The following is a 20,403-nucleotide window of genomic DNA, read 5'->3' on the forward strand; positions in this document are numbered from 1 at the left end:
CTGCTCTTCTTCACTGCTCAAAAGAGATGAGTATACCTTATGTATTTTCCAGGCAAATAGAAATTGCACATAACAGACATGGGTTTCTACTGAAGCTTAAAGCATTAGTCTCAGTAAGAGAACAGAGTACTAAATTGAACAGGAACAGTTGAAAGTAACCAGGGAGGCTTTGATTACATGAACAGATTGACAGCCAGCAGATGACAAGAAGCTCTAAAGGGCAGGAGTCAAAGTTTTAAGTGAAGCAATATCTTCCACTAGTTGATACAGCTGAAAGACACAGACAACCTTTAAGATACCTAATGAGAAAAGGTGTGCCTGAGACCTTGTCTGTTTTTTCCACTTATATGAGTTAGTCTAATGAAAAATATTACATCTCCTCATAAACCTTGCCTCACCATTACAGCTGCAACAGCAAAATCTCCTACCCGCATCCCCAGAAAAATGAAATCCTCACCACATTGATGTTTGAATGAAATGTGGATCTGTGATAACTTTAGGCTTTTAGCTCGGTATCTTTGTATAAGCACCAGACTGGTTTGCCTCACTTTAAGAACACTTGATGAAAAACAGCAAAGACACTATGTCACTCACTCTAGCAGCAGTGATGCCCTTCTATATGAGAAATACAATAACCAGCTTTTCAAAATAATCTAAATTATTTTATTGGATGGGTGTTCTCACGGGTCAAAATTCCATACTTTTTTTGGTGTTAAAATATTGCTGCAGTGTTTACAATAAAGGTTTAATTATGAAAAGGAATGTTAGCCTTGTCTTTCCTCCTTTGCATATTCCTGATTTCCAGTTATCTTCGGTTTTTTCTATTTGTCTTTGGACTACTCATTTCTCATATGTGTTTTTACACTGGAACAGGATTCCCTACAATGTGCAAACAGCCCTTTCTGACCTCCATGTCCTCCTCCATAAACAGTCCCAGGCAGCATACTCCCACAACAGAGACTACAAGATGTCCTGAGTAATTCTTGATTATGGCCATTTGTTACAGGATTTCCAAGGGAACTTAAAAAGCAGATCAATAAAGTTGAGAAGATGAATCAAAATAATTTCAAAGGCAAAAGGCACACATATGCAGAACTGTCAGAAGCCAAGAGGCACACTGCTGAGCCTGCACAAACCTCTCTAAATAACTGAAAAATAGCACACCTTTCTAAAAGCAAAACAGAGGGTAACCCATAAGAAAAAAGATTAAAAGAAAATCAGGTAAGTATTTACAATATGGTGGAAAGGAAGTTTAGAAAGTGTGAAAATTGTTGGGTGTTCTTTTTTTTTTTTGTAAGTGTGCTGCAAGTCCAATACATGCAAAATCCATGACTGAATATGCTGCCCCAAATGGGCCTCCTGCCATTAGGACATGCACATATCCAACTCACTCATTCAGCAAAGGCATGGATGTTCTCCTCTTGCTCTTCTGCACCATGTTGGCTTGGTTCCTTAAGGAGATTCGAATGAGCGAGGGAGCCAATCGACATGGTTCACCATCCACTTGCATGGGAATAGACTTGTATGTTAAAAGTGTCACCTCACGGCACTGATGCAACCTCTCTCCATGGCCACCCACCTGGAGAGCAGCCTGGAAAAAAAACAAAACCAAACCCAAACAAGCAAGCAAAAACACAAACCCAAAACAAACAGGAAAGAAAAAAAAAAAAAAAGACACCTCAGAACAGATAGTTACAGCAGTTAAATCCGAAATGCAGTTTTGCTGACAGCATCCATTACACAGCTTTCCATGTGTAAGGCATTCTAACAAGTCACAATAAATGTATTTTCACTCCAAAATTGCAAAGCAGAACTTAAAATTTCACAAGGAAAAGTGGTGGGCAACAAGCACATACCTAACCACATGCATTGCACATCTCATCACCTCAGTATATGTCAAGCATATTACACACACACACAAATATGTATACACACATGTATGGACAAATGAATACCTGTGTTTATTTCTAAAGTTTTCAGTTTGTTTTGGTTGGTTTGTTTTTACACTAGCAACAATGCTACTAATTATTTGGTCTTTAAAACAACAATCCTAATTGGGTACATCTGCGAGACAAAAATTATTTCCCCTTCCTGAACAGAATACAGTCCCTAAAGTGAATTAGATAAATCTAAAATCCTTATTATGAAAGTTTACACAGCAACTCAACCTCCAGAATAGACAGGCTGAAAAGTGCAAGCAGAAGGACCTTATTAAAAACAATTAAACATCATGTTTTAGAATTCATTTCAAAGAAGTGAAACACGAAGGGCAGTAAGCAGATCCTTCAAGTTCTAAGCAGACATGTTTGGGCATAAATGTATTTTAATTCGTAGCATGCCTATTAACTCTCATCTATCAGATGCAGAAAAAAATTCTATATTAATGCACTAACAGAAAGCAGCCTAAATAGAAGTCAAGACCTTAATCCCTCTCTGTGCGCTTAGTATTATGGATCAAACGGATAATTAATCAAATTATGGATCAAATCAATAACAACACTTCTTATAAAGTACTTCTCTTCCTTGGTCTCTCAGACCTTCTTGGGTATGACCAAGCATGTGTGGGAGACATATAGAGCAAGTTAGGATTACACCAACACAGTCTAGGGTTACAACTGTTCCTCAGCATCACAACCAATGTAGACTTTCTTAGATCCTCAATTCTGAACTAGGCTTCCTTCAAAGAGAAAGAGCAGCTCCAAGGGCCCTACTACTTAAATTCAGTCCCAACTGAAATTTTTGGTAGCTTTGATATCACTCTAGCTACTGTGAGTGGCTAGACACAGATCAGTGGCAAACCCAAAAAAGATTCCAGCTGAAAATTGCCAGTTGGTACATGCTAAATAGACTTTTGACAGGATTTTCAGAAACATACCCTAAAATCTTGAGGGGTGAAGAGATAAGTGTTCATTCCACAAGATCTGCTAGGCTAACAAATAGAATTCTGATTATTTTTAGGTTATTTCCCTAATCCACTATGTCCAGCAAAAAAAAAAAAAGAGACTAAACAGAATCCTTAACCCAGACTTCTAAATAAATGATTGCTGGTCAAGGCAAACTTCTACTTTTGCTTACTTTGAAGATTAGATTTGTCTGAATTTCTCTTTGAGGAAGCAAACACCATTATCATGAGTATTCACTGAATGTGAGATACACTGAGGGCAGGCCACACAACAAATAAATATGCAAGTTTAGTGAAAACGGGCTTATCCACCTTAGCTTTAACCTGGTCCACACAAGACATAGCAGCAACAAAGGCCTAAGAGTATGGACTTAAGCATGACCTAAACAAACCTGCCAGAAAACCCTGATGTGTGCCTTCTGTTGGCCAAACTAAGTTCAAGCTGCAGTGCCTTCAATAAATTAACACTAGCACGTGGATAACTACCAACTCTCTGCCTGCATTTAATCATCCTCTGAAGAGACTGTCACTGTGCTTAACCACTGTGACAGCAGGACAATAGGGTATTTACAGTGAGACTGCTTTTATAGTAACTCAGCTTCAGATCACTTTAAGGATAACCTTGACAGAAAGTGCACTGCCAAATTAAAATTGTTGTCCCTAGCAGAACAAAAAGAGAAATAACATTTGTGCCAGAAACATCACTAAATTTTCCACAGCTATTAATAAATTTTCACAACATTTTTAATGGTGATACGGAAACTGTATAGTCATATAATTTGATGTAATATTTCATATTCGTTTCTAGTAGCCATTTTCACAAAAAAATAAAGTTTTGCCATAGATTGAAACATACAAAAACTAACAAAAAATGGCAGTAGTTATTTGACAATAGAACATTCCCACAGTAAAACATGTGTGCATGCTGTTTTTTACTGTAATAATCTTTTAAAATAGCCATATTTTGCAAACTGTACATTTTTATTATTCAATTACACTTCTTTTATTTGAAAACTGCCATTTGACCTCATTTAAAAGCCTAATAGAGCATGTTTGCGCTTTAGCTGACTGAATATGTGGAATCACAGTGGATCTTCAGTAACAAGGACAACTTTGCACTCTCTATAGCTGCCCGCAGAATTCACCAAGTCTGGTAGCACCTGCACCAACAGTAGCACCTGCAAAGTACTCACCAGCGAGGCCATGGTGAAACCAATGACTTCAATGTACCCATCATCATGGCGTTGAGGCTCAAAGTCTCTGTGGTCTCCAGGGTTTCCCCAGGGCATTGTGCCAGCACAATACCTACAGAAAGAGGTTTGGAAGGCAAGCTTTGAGAAAGCAGTTTGCCCTGATGGGTCCTGACTAGTAGCCTGTACTGCTGTCCTCCAGAAGTAGCCAGATATCCATTCCAGGGTTCAAATTCAGGGAAAATTAAAAGTTATGCTGGCAAGGACTGGACAAAAGGGAAAATCTGACTCTTCTTTCCAAGCTGGTACATCATACATAAACATATCCATCATAATTTTTAGCAGGTTCCTCTGTGAGAGGAAAATGGGGAAACACCCAGAAACATAACAGAGCAGCAGCACTTTGTTCTCCCTACTTGCTTTGCTTTCTGCAGGTGAGCTGTTGAGCCAGAAGGCTTCTTAGCCCCTCTGCTAGGCAGACATGGGGCTACAGCAGCAACTCCAGACATGGAGCTCCATTTCCTCTCCCCCTGCTGGCTCAGAAGCTCTAACAGCATAAGGGATGCAAAACATTTCATAGCTTGAGGAAGCAGGGAGAAATTAGAAGCAGGAACAGATGCAGCTCTGGCATCTATCTTTCTTACCATTACAGAATGGATGTAAAAGTGATCTAAGTGATAAAAGGGGGAACTTTGGAGAGGTGACACCAAGTAGAAGCTTGCAGTGAGGGCAGTGCAGGACCCAAAAGATCGAGTGCTTGGTACTGCTTGTGGAGCAGAGTGGTAGATTGTCTAAAGCAGTAGTCTCCAAAGTGCAGCACGTACACCACAGAGAGTGTTCAACAAAAACCCACAACTGACAAGACAATTAGGGTGTGTGAATAAAATATTGTTTGTACTTTTAATAAATAAGGAAAAAGACTCATTAAAATAATGCTTGTTTCATGTTTACCACATCCTTTCTTAATTTCTATTTCTGTGTATGTTTCAAAATGTGTGTAATATATTAATATAGTAGTACATTTATAATGTACATACATTGGGGTGGTGGTCAAAAATTTTGTTACCAATAGGGCCACACAGTCAAAAAAAAGTTTGGAGACTACTGGTCTAGAGAGCAGGAGACAGACAACTTTTAAGAATATAACTATATTTCTATTTGGGACACATTCAAAAATGTTAAACAGCACTTCTTTCAATGGTTTGGTGTTCCTTTACTGGAAACATATTGACCCTTTCTTCTCCACACTTCTGCTTTCCCACCCCTTTTTTTTCCCCTCACATATTTCTACTGTCTCTGTATCAGGATCTTCAACTTTTAAAAGGATGGCTTAGCTGCATCCTGAACTACAATCCCATTCCATATTGCTAATTAACAGTATTATAAACGTCTAGCTCTCAAGAAGGCAGCACAGTGGCAATACTTTTCCTGCCCATCCACCTAATCTAGGACAACTTGTAGGTATCTTTTTTTTTTTTTTTTTAATATAACTTCAAGCATCTGTCTTGAGCTTACCTGGGTATGTTTAAAAACACTATACACTGGAACTTCAGCTCCTGGATCTTTGGAGTCAGGTCTGTACCATCACACTACAAAGCCAAAGTGACAGAGCACAGAGAAATTGCTGAATGGAGCCACAGACAAGAGAAGTGTTGCTGCTTTGTAACAACTTTCCCAAGACTTTCCTTGGAATGTGTTGCAAATGTCATGCTCAAAACTGAAAAGTAACAGAGCCATTAAACTCTCACCTCTCTCTCTCTCTCTCCATTCCCCCCCTCTTCCCACAATACTATGACACAATTTCTTATACTTACCACAACTTTAACGTGCTTGGATAAATCTCTTGAGCTTCTTTGCAGAAAATCTGTAAAGGCTGCCTGCAACAGAAGTAAGTGCAGGAATTGTCATTAGCACTTCCTCTCTTCTTTTTCCTCATTTCTTATGAGGACAGAGCTAATTACCAAAATGTCATCCTTTTGACAAACCTATTCTTTCTTGCTCTCAGGGGATATGATATTTCTTTTTTTTTCAATCATGATACTTCTCCTTTTGAGAGGTTAATCAAGGAAGGTCCTTGGGTACCCAAGGATTTAAATGCAAATTCTTGCTCACATATTTGTTTCCATGTTCTGCACATGGGTACAGTGGGAGTGATTATCCAGAAAGACATTATATCTCATGTATTATCAAATTGGTGTTTCTCTCTTAATAACTGAATTTTAGAACTAAGCATTGTCTATCTCCTGAATGTAGAACTGGGTGATTTTATTTGCATATTCACATATGAAAGTTAATTACTCCAAATAGCTGATCTCTGCCCTCCACTCCCCATGACCCTACATCCAAGACTACTCCTCAAAGCAACAAAGATACTCAGGGAATTTCTCTAGGAAAGTCAATATCAATGTGCTGCCCAAACCCTGAAAGAAGCAGAGCAGTTTGTTGAGAAGCTTATGAGCCAGAAGCAGGGGGAGCAAGACATGACCAGTATTATGCCCAAAGGAGTGGCATAAACAAGCACTGTAAAACCGCAGTGCTTCAGGCACTTTGCAACAAACATGTCAGAAACAGTACATGTGTGCTTTAAATTGCAACAAGCAAAATGAACCGGCACAAACTCCTAATGTGAGACAGTGAGGGGAAAGGTACTTAAGAAAACTTTAAAATAACTACACGCTAGCATCATTCTGTAAGATGAATCACAACTCACCCCCGCATAAAACATTTTATTTCTAAATCGGCTGTTGAATTTCTCTGGATTTGCTTCTGTGAAAGGATAAAAAGGAAAAGTATGAGCACCCTAGTAAAACAACTAGAATCCACTCTGCCTTCACATTCCCTGCTAGCACTACAGTGCTTTTAGCGCACATCACTCAGTGAAAATATTAACATAAATATAGTTTTCCTGTGTGAGAGCTCCCCATCTGTGCTATTAAATGCTGTCAGATTTCAAACATTGATATTGAATTCTTTCCCTTTCCTGTAGAGTGAAAATAGATGGAAACATGAGTAAACAGGTAACAAGAATACAAACAGTTAATTTAGCACCTCTCAGATTTCATCTTATGATCCCTCAGTACCATTTGTGAGACTTATTTCTACCAACACAGAATAGACCTCTAAGAATTATTAAAGTCCATGAAACATTAACCCATGCTTTAAAGCAGGGGTAAAGCATTTGTAAATTATGAGATGAAACAGACACTTAAATTCTTACAAAAGCTACAAAGAGATTCTGAGGAATAGATATCTCTAGCCAAATATTTCTGCAGAAAAAAAAGTGGTTACTCTAAAGCCTATTTAGAGAGCTGATTCATTTTGATTAGACTATAAGTGATGGAGAATTTTAAAAGTCCAGCAATAATGCACATCTAATGGTTAATTATTGTCACTGTTAAAATAAATCTGGGTGGGTTTTTTTCCTATCTTGAACTTTTCAGACTTCAACTGCCAACTGCTAAATCTTATTATACTTCTCTGTCAGATTAAAGAGCCCCCAACTATCAGATATCTTCTCCTTGAGTAAATACTTATAGGCAGTGATTAAATCGCCTCTTAACCTTCTTTCTGATAAGCTAAACGGAGCTTCTTTAATCTCCCAGTATAAGGCGTGCTTCCCAGAATACAGGTCATTCTCGTGCCTCTCTAGGAGCTGCTTTCCTAGCCTGTGGCATCCAGAAATTTCAAAAGCAACACTTCCAACACTGTATTCAGTGGCAGTACCAATCACCCATCCCTGCTTAGTAATTCTCTAGCGAGAACATTGAAGTATCAAGATACTTCTTCTGGCTAAAGCATCACCTCGGTGGGAACACTTCCGAATTGCTTCTTCTCAAATGACTATATGAAACAATGTTTCTAGTTCTCTTTGAAGTCACTACATCTCACAATATAAAGCGCCATTTTGTATGAATTGGCTACTTTGTGTTTCTTGTTTGTCCAGCTACTGTATCATCTATTTGTTGTGTTGTGGGTAAGCCCAGAATGCAGGCAGCACCACCTCTTCTTCAAACAATTAATTTAACTTCATAACTAAATCTCATCTCACTTACTGAGCTGACAGCTCTTCACAGAAAGTCTCAACACCCCATGCGAAGAAGCAGGAGGCCCCTGAAGACTCGGTGCCTGTGCTGCACACCCTCTGATGGCACTATCCCTAATGGCTCCAGGCAGCAGCTACCAGAGCACTGGCTCTTACATGGATCTTACGACAAATACTGACCAGAACCAAAGCCCCGGTTCAGAACAGAAAAGGAGCCTTTCTGACATCAGAGACTCAGCAGTCCTTCAACATACTGAACTGCTCCTACTTCTGACGTAGCAGATGAGCTTGGGTAGGGAAGAAGGACTCTCTGCAATGTGGAAAAGAGCCTGAAGTTGATTAGAGCAACTCTGATTGTAGAAGCAAATTACTGACTGCATATCCAAGGCTTACTCCATCTTCATCATTCTCAAGTGAGTACAAAATGGAACATGTTAAACTGTGTGTGCATGTCTGTGTAGTGGGGGGGGTGTGGGGGGTGTGTGTCCTGCAAATGAACCGTCCTGTAGAGCTGAGGGATCAAACAGCATGTCAACAGGGATAAAGTACATTGCATCTCCCCTGCTCCACCAAAGCATAACCAGGGAAGAAACTGGAAAGAGTTGCTATCCAGAATACTTTCTGAAGAAGCAGAGCTAAATACATTAGGCTTGGAGCCAGCCCGCAAGGCTCAATCTGATTAGTCACAAGAAACGTGTAGAGGTTACCATGAAAAAGGCCACATTCATGGACAGGTTCCTCTGAGACACTGCGATCACTACTTATTCTAAATATATCAGTTGACCAATCTCTATTGCATAAAATGCCCTGATAGTCTGAGTGTTCAAATAAATCTAATTTATTTTAGATTGACAGGGGTGCTGGAGGGGCAAGGCATGGTGTTTCTTTGTTTTAATACTATATGTGATTACAATAACTCCACATAAGCAACTACATACAACCACTTATCTTAATGGACCAAGTGCAACAGCCATGAAAGTGCCTTAAGTTTTGCTAAGAGTTTCTCTGGATTGTCAACTGTAAATGAGATGCAAATCTGTTTTGCACTGCTTAATTCCACATGAAACACAATAAAACCCACGCACCAGCAACACCTCCAAGGCTACAAGCTTTTTTCTCCTAAAACTCATAGGACTCATTTGTATATTTTAGCATTTGAGAGGGTAAAGACGACACCAGCAGTAATGACTTGTAAGAGCAGACACTTGTGCTATGAAAAGCTCTCCTGGCCACACATACCCACTCACAGACATGCAGCTTACTCTGCCAAGCATTTTTTCACCCATGTAAATTTTTAAAACACTGGCATCTCTAGAATAAGATTCTTTATAGAGCTCCATTATTTCATTATTAAGTAATGCCTCCATTAAGTGAGAAAGTAGCTATGCATTTCATCTATACAGTCACATTAGCAATGCATAGTGATATGCATTCATAAAAAAATGCATACAGCTGTCATAGTTTCATTCCTGTGCCCTTTTGTGGCCCCTCATTATTATTCCGAAAGCTTGAAGCAGTTTTAAACATTGTTAAATATGCATTAGCTCATTCCATCATGTATCTTGATTTTTATTTAGCATGGCATTAGAGTGCTATCTTTTCATCTTGAAATGACACTCCGATAGTATGAAAGTGAAGATAGGGGAGGCTGTCGCTCAGAAAAAAAATAGCTGCATATAAAGCTGAAATGACCAAACAGCTGAACACAGACAACTGAAAATTTTTTGTTTATATAAGCATGCTTGGCTAAACCATATAAATAGAGCTATTCACATCAGTCCAAAGCCCACCTGTTAAGCCACATTTGGATCTGTATAGGGTGATATAACTGTCATCAGCAAGGGGACAAACAAGAGGCTACAACAGCTCATACTCCTGATAGTTTTGTGGACTTCATTAAAGTGTTTCACTTGCATAGAGACACTATGGGTATGTACCAAGTCCATTGATATTATGCTATACTCATCCATAGGTAACAGCTGTTCAGTCTGAGAACACAATTATTCTCCTGCTACCCTTCTACTTCCACAGCCTCACAGCTTTTCTGCTCCCACCTCCTCCACGCTGGAGGGAAAACTGACACCTGACATACATTTGCTTTTCTTTCTGCTCTTATTCTGACACTTCTGCATCAGCATACACTTCCTTTATATCTGTACTTGGTATCTCCTTCAAGAAGATAAAAAAAACTTTGAAAAAGATTCCCTTTTAGCCTTTTTCCTCAAGTGAATGGCACTTTCTCTTGTACTTTTCTAAATTTTTAAATCATGAAGCACCTTGGAAATTCATGATACAATCACTTCCTTCCTACTTGTGTCTGTATCTTGGGTTTTTATGTTCCAGTTCTCCTTCTGAATTTTAAGAACAGGATGTTAAATTCAAGTCCGTTTGTAATTCATAAAATAACTGCCCATTCCCATGGCTAAGGAAATAAGTTCTTATTACCTCTAGATTCGTGGAATTCCAGCGTAACATGTGCGTCAAATCCAAGGCTAAAGTAATTATTGAAGACACTGAGTGGAAGCTGTAATTGGATAATAAAAAGACATGTAAAAATAACATGAATGAAACATTCCACGACACACCAGGAATTAACTACTTTAAGTCTGGCATCTCATGAAAACCTAAGAAGAAGAAAGTGGAACATTTTAGGGAAATGTGTGCAGAAGGTGGCTCTGAAGGTTAGTAATGGCTTGTGGAAGGTGATCAGATACAAGAGCCTAAAGAACACAAATCTACAGTGCTTTATGACCATATACAGATCTTCGTAAACACATCAAATGTTGTCATTGAGATTTCCCATAATGCTGCTCCACTTAACATGTCAATACAAAGGTTTTCCTAATTGCTGGCACTTCACACTCAGCATGGTGTTCTTCCTGCTTGATATAAAACCAGGAGCAATGCAAGTCCCAGACAAGAAGCCCTAATTCTATTGAGGATGCATGAGGCAGGGAAGCACTCATCTGGCCTCTTCATCATTACACATGCCCAGCATGTGGAGAGAGAACAGTAGCATCTGATAGATAACATGGAAATTATAACTGAGGAAAATGGTTCACAATAGGTTTTGGTTTTTTTAATGAGTATAACAATTCCAACATCTCCAGTCAAAATGATGTATTATTGTAAGTGTGAACCCCTCACAAAGATTTTCTCATTCTTCAACTATGAAGATCATATGGAGACCCACACACAAAGAATTTAAATACAAGAATACAGTACACCTTGCTGTAACATAAGAAACATTTGGTATCCATTAGCAAAACCCAAAAGAATAAAATTCTACATCCTTTTTCAGTTATATGTCTAATTTAGGAATGGATGGTGGTCATAATGTTGCTTCTCCTGCCTAAGAAAAAAAGAAAAACAACAACAATGACCTTTCAGATAAGACACCAGGTATTCTGTCAGGACTTAGTTCTTGAGATAAATTATCAATGTCTGAGACTTAGAAACAATAAATAAATGGCTGGGATGTATTAAGTTTCACAGACCTCTGGAAGCACTGACACACGAAGAGAGCCAAAGGAACAGATGCAACTAAAGAATTTGAAATTTTTAGAGCTTCCCCACTCACGCATCTTATGGTGTAACCCAAAGATGCTTTTAAGTATCCTATAGTGTCCCTTGGAAAAAGAAGGTTCTAACCTTACGTGCCCCATCCTCCAGCTCATCCTGTGGCAAATCAGGGTTGCGCTCAACCTGGAGATTCCAGCGGTCCAGCTGGACAATGGTCCCATCTTCTACATGGCACAGGATCTTGGACACTGGTTCATCTGTGTAACCCTAACAACAGAGGGAGTGTCACCAGAGTATCAGCCATGGGTAGTGAAAGCAAAGCAAGTCACTCACCTGGCAGACTTGCCTACTTTTGTAGAGGCCAGATCATATGTTCCTAAGAACACTTGAAAAGATTGCTAATTTTTCATATACCAAGCACTTTAACAAACTATTGCTGAGGCACACAAGTCTTGGGTAGGCAAAGTAAGACCATAAGGAAAGGAACCCAAAGTGTATTTACTTTGCCTGGAGTAACTCCAGTAGCGTAGTTAAGGATAAATACAAAGAAATAAAGTTTAAACTATGCTTAAATTAGAAGCCTGCACACCCTTCTTATCATTTGGCCTGAAATACCAGACAGATACATCTATGTACACTTTTATTACAACTACATCATTAGTAATTCAAGATCCCAGACCGGAAATTGAACCTAACTATTGTGCCTAACTGAAGCAGACCTTGGACACAGCCCTGCCTGCTATTTTAGCCAAAATGAAGTTTTACCCAACTACACAACTGAGTCAGACCAGCAGGTGGAGAGCCTGCACATAAGGGTACCCCAGTCAGTGCTTACCCCACCCCAGTTCAGGGTGCGGGCAAGGTCATTCCCAGTGCCAAGCGGAAGGACAGCCACAGGAGGCGGAGGGCTGAGTTGCAGCTCATCAAGGATAGAGAGGATCCAGCCCACCTATAAAAAAGGAAATGCAGAGAACTGTTAGTCAGGAAGATTAAAAGGGATAGAAAAAAGGAAAAAGACATATTTTGATCATATTCCCTTTGCAGAGCAGATCAAGTAAAACAAAAGGGAGAAGAAAAAATGAGGATATCTGAAATTTAACTCTGCAACTGCCTTATCTGAGGCAGGTACAGGTACAGCAGTTTTCATGAAGCTCCTGAACAAGCAGAAGCAGTGGGATGTAAACACTGGATATCTTTTAACAACACAGAGTTACTGAGGAAAGGGAGCACAAAAGTTTCTGTTCTTTTAGCAGGAAATGAAAACACATAGAATTACACCTGGCTAAGGTCACCTAACTATCACTCCAACAAATACTGTACGTAAAAATGAGTGAAGAATAACATGGACAATTCAAGATAAATGTTTTAGAATGCCCTTATGCTAGAAGAAGTTAAAGCTTTTACAACTGTCATGAAAGAAAATGTGAGAGACATATTAAAACAGCATGGTATTTCAAAGCATGTCCTGGAACCGGAAGAGAGGGTACAGATCAAGTCAAGCATGGACTTGCCCAAAGGTATCCTATTCCTAAGACAAGATACCATATTGCTGAAGGTCTCTTATTTCACTCATTGCAAAGCATAATATATATGTATATTCTAGTCATATACACACACACGTATATATAAATAGAAAACTAAAAGATTAGAACAAAAGACAAACTCTAATGTTCAGGGTTGAAGACTTTGGGTTGGAACAATGAATCTGGCTCCTTTGTATCGTAAACTATTGGTCATTTTAGAGAGCCGATTCTCTCTCCTGTCCCTATTCTGGACTATGTAAAACTTTTAAGTAGAAATCTACTTAGAAGGAACAAATTACTGCAAAATATTTTGTTTACATCAAATGGTGATTTCCAGGGGGGTAAACAAGAGTTGCTGAAAATGTTCTGAAAATTTTATGACTGAAATTCTTACTACAAGAAAATAAGACTATTTCTTAAACTATTTCTCACCTTTACAAAAAAAAAAAAAATCTGTGAAAGAACCTGTACTGCATTTTTAAATAAAGAATTAAGAAAAGAAAATTTAAATATAAATATTAAATAAACAAAATTGTATTTGTTTTTCTCCTGACGCCAATGTTCAAAGATGCAGTCTCTACCAGAAATGTGACCTTTTAAATAAGACATAAAACTGAAATACAGACTACAACTGGACAGGATTTTCCCCACCACCACTATGGGGGGAAGAAAAATTCCCAACTCCTTATTGCTATGATTTCAAATAGATTCTTACCCCAAACTGGGATGAAGCCGGAGTTTCATGAAAGGTACCCAGCATAACACAGGCTTTGGGAACCACAGCTGGAATTTGAAGGACTGGAGTGGGGGTGGCCTGATAGATATAGCAACCACCACCCTATTTGGTATTTTAGGGTATGTCTTTCTCCAGGTCTCTTGAAGAAATGTAATTAAGTATAAAGAGCATTTATCAGACAGTTATTTATCATAACCAATTGTGCAATTATTACAGCATTCACCTGGGATGTGAATTCACATTAGAGTTCATTGTCTGACAACAGTCATCTGAATCACAACTCTCATGAACTTGGATGTCAGTAAAGATACTTAGGTCTATCATAGGCATCATGGCAGGACTAAGTACAGTCATTAAGAGATTTTCAGAGATACTTCCCAGAATCACAGAATCTTCATGGTTGGAAAGGACCTTTGAGATCGAGTCCAACCACACACAAAAAAAAAAAAACACAACAAAACACCACCAAAAAAACCAACCACACAACACCAAGAAAAAAAACACCCACAACCACACACCACACCCATCCACAAAAAGACACAAACCAACAATCTTGGGCACTAGAGCATGCCCTGAAGTGCCACGTCTACGCGTTTCTTAAATACCTCCAGGGATGGCAACTCCACCACCTCCCTGGGCAGGCTGTTCCAGTACCTGACCACTCTCTCAGTAAAGTAGTTTTTCCTAATACCTAATCTAAACCTCCCCTGCCACAACTTCAGACCATTTCCTCTGGTCCTGCCATTATTCACTTGGGAGAAGAGGCCAACACCCACCTCCCTACAACCTCCTTTCAGGTAGTTGTAGAGGGCAATGAGGTCCCCCCTCAGCCTCCTCTTCTCCAAACTAAACGTGCCCAGTTCCCTCAGCCTCTCCTCATATGTCTTGCTCTCTAGACCCCTCACCAGCTTGGTGGCTCTACCTCTACTTAATCCTCTAGCTTTCAAAAATCTATCCTTCAATATTGTAACAGAAGATAGAATAAAGAATCCTGATAACTTCACCAAGGCCAGGACTTCTTAAAGAGTCTTTTGTCATTAGCCCTTTGTCATTGCCAATGACTTAATCCATACATCTGTGCCTCAGCCTCTCACCGATGCAGGCAGCATTACAATACCCACCACCAAGTACAACATTGCTATTTAACTTGAGGTCATTTCTAAAACTTGCACCTCAGTTTTATAATCAGGGATGACAAAGACTATCATTTCCCTGTAAACAGAAAGCTTCTGACTGCTTTGAAAGCAAAGCCTTCCATTTATGCCCTGGAAAGGAACAGCAAGCAGCAATGACAGAAAAGTTACAATAAATTCTGTTTCACCTCAATAATGAAAGGTAACATCTGGTCTCAATGAATATTCACTAAGTCCATTTGAGCCAGATTTTTCATTTCTAGATGTAATGGCTTTGGGAATAACTAGATATTAATTTGCTTCAAACTGAGCAGCAGCAAAGTTAATAGAGTGCTGCTCATACTAATGAGAAGGTGCTGCCACCTGTCGCTTGCACTGCTCAGCAAAGAGAAAACAAAGGATGGTCAGACTCAAATGTAGTTGCATTCATTTCCATTTTAATATTTTCAGGATTTCCCCCACCCTCACCCCCTTATTAAAATATTGGCTTCCTCACATGGAAGCTGCAAAGAATTTCAGAAACAGATTGAAACTCTTTTTTGCAGCTATGTCTCCTGCTAAAGCAATGCCTTGCAGGTTTCTCAAGGAACATTCACAATTCAGTAATATCTTATTGCCCCAGGTACCAGCAAGACAGTAGTCAAATCACATATATTCTTCACTCTTGCAAAGGAAGCACTGGTACTAATAAACCCTACAGGTAGCATTTTAAAAGAACCCACAGATGCTGAATAGAAAGTTCCTTCAGAAATTCAAACAGAGACGGGTTGAAGGTTGGCTCAGCTCAACACTCACACAAACAAAAAAAAAAAAGCTACTTCCCAGTACCTTAAATATCTACATATATCTATCCTAGCCAGCCATTGCACCTCGCATCCAGTAACACATTTTCCTTACCATACTTATGGTTACAACTATTATCAAGTGCATGTTTAGGGAACTGATCTTCACAGAGATTAAAGGTCAGTTTTTCAACTGCATTTAAGCACTCAGTGGCACAGACAGAGATTTACAATATTCCTAAGTACTGGAAAGAGTAATGCGGTTGCAATGTCTCCATCACCACTCTTGGCCTTCAGGCCCCGAACCACAGAGCCTGTCTCCAACTGAAGGTGCCTAAATCCTTTTAAAGACCTGACCCTTTTCACTTATCCAAGAACACACAGAAATTCAGTAGCAAAGAAAAATACTGACCCTGGACCTGCAGGATCCTAGGTTAGTAGTACGACCAATGCTATAACTTTCCTTACAGATGCTTTGTAAAGAAAGTGGGGAAACTCACTTTCTCTAGGTACAGAGGAGACCCTGCTTGACTATACTCCAACATCATGGAGATGATAGCAGGAAGGAGCAGAAATTAAGATATAAGGGCCCCCAGATATTGAGTTAAACTACTAAACCCTCAGACCTGTGTAAACAGCAAGAGGAGGCCAGTAAAGTCAGTCTTTATTTTTTTTAAGCTGTGCCATATCTTTATGTAGAGAGCAGATAGGGCCTTGGACTTTAGGATCTGGTCCCATCGTTATCCAGGCTAGGCCACACAGAAAATTTTAAGAGTAGAACAAGCATAAGGTACATTCTCTGGGCTCTGCAAGCATCATAAGATGGAAAACCCACAACTGTGAGGAATTTACTCTCTTGGCAATGAGCACGGAGCTGCCAGGCACCAGCCACCTACCGTCCCGTCCCCGCCGCAGGCCAGGATCCGCAGGTTTGGCACTTTTCTATACAGGTCCAGCCTGGACAGGGAAGGGAAAGGTAGAAAAAGAGAGGAAAAAAAGTAGTCAGAATGATGATGCAGGCACTTTTTATGCACTTTGCCGAGTGACAGTTTAACCACCACTTATTGCATTTTTGCATATTCATTACTAAGGGTGTGGGTGGAGGCAGAAAAACTTAAAAAAAAAAAAAGTAAAAAAATCTGTGTTACTGAAAATCTCAGCAGTGAGGATCTATTAGCCCTGGCAGCCGTAGGCAGTATCATCCCAACCCAACCTGAGCCTGGTGGCTCACTTCACATCTTCACACACACACAAAACCACTAGGATGTGACACGGGGCCTTCCTCCATGGTTAGGCAGCACCTCCCAAGAAGTACTTGATCAGTTCCACATGTTCCAGTGCTAAATCTGAAAGGCCAAATTCTCACGTTCCCTCTAGACACGACAAAAATCCCTCCATTTTTCTCTTATCCTAAAGCAAACAAATATAAACATTGAGGTTTTTAAACTAAATTTAATGTTCCTCGTCAGGATTTTCTGAGCCACCATTTCTGAAGCATGTAGGACATGACAGCTACCTCAGCTGGTAACTATTTCTTTAACACCACAAAAGGCAAAAACACCTAACTGAGCTCTTTCTCTGGATTATCTAAGATATCAACAGGAAAGCCAACAAAAGCACACGTTATAGACATGTCCCTTCAGTTGCATGAAAGAGATGCATAATGAAATACCTCTCAATGGAGGGGGGTACACTCACACATAGAAAGCTGAGTAACCAGAGGACCTAATCCTCCTTTAACTCCATTACACAGCTCTGAAAGCTGTATGCATACTTTAAAGCTTCTATACATCATGAGGGGAGCAGCAGTGGAGGTGTTTCTGCAGGAAAAAAAGGCTTGGGTGCTCTAGAAGTATGAATAACAAACACATGGACCATTCTTACCAGGTAAATATTTGATTTTACATGATTACTATATTTTTGTGCTGCCTAACTTGTGAAAGTAGAGCTGAACAGATGGTTGACTAGAGCAAGTTTCCCTATCTGAAATACCATAGAAGGATGGCCTCTTAACCCTTAGCAGTGGGAATCACCCCTTTAAAAACAGGTCTTTCATCCCCTGGAAGAGGCTCACAATTATTGTCTAGAGAAGCTGAGTCGGTTACTCAGCAAGCAGAGGTACTTGCATCCTTCTGTCATGTATGGAAATCTGAAGGCAGCCTCACCCCATTGCAATGCTCAGGCACCAGAGAATGGTTCAGGCACCATGGGATCTGCAGCAGGTCTGTCTTGGAGCCATCTGGACATGGCTGTCTGACAAGGGAGCAGCTCCTGATTTCTTATCACAGAAGCCACCACTGCAGCCCACCCCACCACCACTACCAAAACCTTGACACACCCAATATCTATCCAAGTTAGACATTTGACTGCTTTTCTGGTAAGAAAAGAATTATGGTCTGCAGCCCTGAAGGCTCGAGAACTTACGCATCTCTTGGCCCTTCCTGAGAGAGATCAAAGACCTGGCGTGGATTCAAATACCACATAAATGTTTGGAGAATCTTGGTGCCCTGAGAAAAGAGAAAAATCAAAGGAAAAGAAATTATTAATAGCTTTATGATTGTTAAAAATAATAATGTTAAATATTCACTATATTTGAATTGCTCTACAAAGTAAACATACCAAAAAAAGGCTAGAAAGCAGCATAGTAGATGACTGTTCTACAGAACAGCAATCCATTAATCTGGGCAGGGTGAATATGTATACATATAGATTAAATTTAACAACACAGATTATTAATGGTTCATAAGAACAGGCATTCAGGATCAGATCAAGGTTCAGCTCCCACAATAACCTGTTCTCCTACCTCTCACCACCTGCAAAAAGAAGTTTCTGTTATCCCACACCACCCTCAGCCATCCATGACAGCAAGAAGTTGAACAAGCTTGTGGGCAGTCACCATCACATTGAACAGCGTCCTGCAGAACATCCAAGTAATGACACTGCTATGACCTCCATCACCACCACCATGAACACTCATAACTGTAGCCTTCTACTATCCAATGAAGCAGGAGCCAAGGACCCTGGGCTACAACTGCCTCAACGCTCCCTCATTCAGTGCAGCATGGCCAGCCCATCACCTACAGGTATAATTTCTGCTTTCTCAGACTCTTGGGTTCTAATTCCAGACACTCGATTCCCTTCCTTCATGTTCTGCCCCGACACAAAGTAGAAGGGTCTCTTACTAGCAGAAGAGGGCTAAGAACCCCACGGGGCCCACTTGTATTTTGAAATAATTCAAGAATGCATTTCATACATAGCCTAGGGTGTGTAAGTCAGGAATTTGATAGCTCCCCTTTCTGTAAATTTTTAGTATCCACAGCATCCTATGGCAAGGAGTTTTGCAATTGAATTACACACTGTGAGAAGGACCATTTTTTTTTCTTTGTTTTGAATCCAAGCCTTAGCATTTTCATTTGGTATCCTCCCTATTTCTTCTAACAGAGGAGAAAGTGTGCAGCAGCAATGCTATTCTCCATGCTCTACAGGCCTCATATCTTACATCAATTTTTTCTTTTCAACTAGAAGGCCTTGCTTATCAGAAGACACTCAGGTTATTTGATATTCACAAAGTGGCAGAACTACTCTGCAAAACTTTTCAGTTGGATGAGTTTTAATTCCAAGAACCCTAGGAAAGAAGTCTGCTGCATGATCATGTTAGTCAGTGAAACTTGGTTCTCTATGGTACAGTACAAGACCAGTAATGATTTTTAATGCCATAGGAATGTGTCATTTCACATTCACTAATTTCACTAGGCTTTCCTAGTAAAATTAAATCACTCATTGGATAAAAGAAAAGTCTAAGACTTCATTGGCAATCTAAATTTTCTGTGGAAAGATGAAGTCTTCTAAAGCCTCCAAACTACCATTTTAGATTCCTATCTGAAGACAGGAATACTACTGCTCAAATACTCAAGTATCCATTCCATCCATCCAATTCCATTGGTGGAAAGGCTATTCAACAGCAAGGACCTCTTCTAAGGACTGCAATTCAGTTGGATAGAGCTCTTCCTGACTCACCAAAAACTACTCTCATTTGCAGAAGCACTGTTGTTAAACTAAAACTTTGTTACCTGGATCCAGATTATTTTCTTACCTGATTCCCTCCGCTTTTTGGATTGACAAAAACCAGCAGCGGCTTCATGAGTGGAGAGGAGATAGGCTTTATCACAAATGGCCGACCTTTGTTATCCTGAGAAACAGAAGCAACAACAGCTTTAGTACAAGCTGTCCATATTTCCACAGCATAACCTGTGCAGGATACCAAACCTAGCTCTGACAAAACTACCTCAGGCACTGGAAACAGTACAGCCATGTTAATATGATGCTCAGCCGTGACTAATTTATCCAGCTGAGACAACTGAGTAAGAAGATGGGGGGGGAAGGGGGGATGGGGAAAGGAGAGGGAGAAGAATCACTTCAGGCCAGCACCAAATTATTTTAAATTTTTACCCAATGTTATTTACAAAAAACCACAATTATTCACACAACACTAATAATGTGCCAGATAAAGTGCTATTTCTAATAGGAACAATTTTCCAGTGGAAAATAGAATGAGACAAACTACTTATTTCAT

At 39.7% G+C, this 20,403-nt stretch overlaps 1 protein-coding gene across 2 annotated transcripts in view; it reads right to left on the reverse strand.

Annotated features, from left to right (window-relative positions):
• The window catches only part of DGKI (diacylglycerol kinase iota), a 218,631-nt gene that overhangs the window by 86,032 nt on the left and 112,196 nt on the right, over positions 1-20,403 (reverse strand). For both annotated transcript variants that reach the window (XM_074144629.1, XM_074144628.1), the window contains exons 10-20: positions 19,924-20,019; positions 18,255-18,337; positions 16,727-16,787; positions 12,492-12,605; positions 11,786-11,923; positions 10,580-10,658; positions 6,803-6,858; positions 5,907-5,969; positions 5,608-5,681; positions 4,096-4,207; positions 1,392-1,591 (exon numbers count right to left, since the gene is read on the reverse strand). In XM_074144629.1, the coding sequence (XP_074000730.1) occupies positions 1,392-1,591; positions 4,096-4,207; positions 5,608-5,681; positions 5,907-5,969; positions 6,803-6,858; positions 10,580-10,658; positions 11,786-11,923; positions 12,492-12,605; positions 16,727-16,787; positions 18,255-18,337; positions 19,924-20,019 (1,076 nt within the window). The remainder of the gene's footprint in view (positions 1-1,391; positions 1,592-4,095; positions 4,208-5,607; positions 5,682-5,906; positions 5,970-6,802; positions 6,859-10,579; positions 10,659-11,785; positions 11,924-12,491; positions 12,606-16,726; positions 16,788-18,254; positions 18,338-19,923; positions 20,020-20,403) is intronic.

Source organism: Numenius arquata, chromosome 2, assembly GCF_964106895.1.
Source record: "Numenius arquata chromosome 2, bNumArq3.hap1.1, whole genome shotgun sequence".
Taxonomy (NCBI): Eukaryota; Metazoa; Chordata; class Aves; order Charadriiformes; family Scolopacidae; genus Numenius; species Numenius arquata.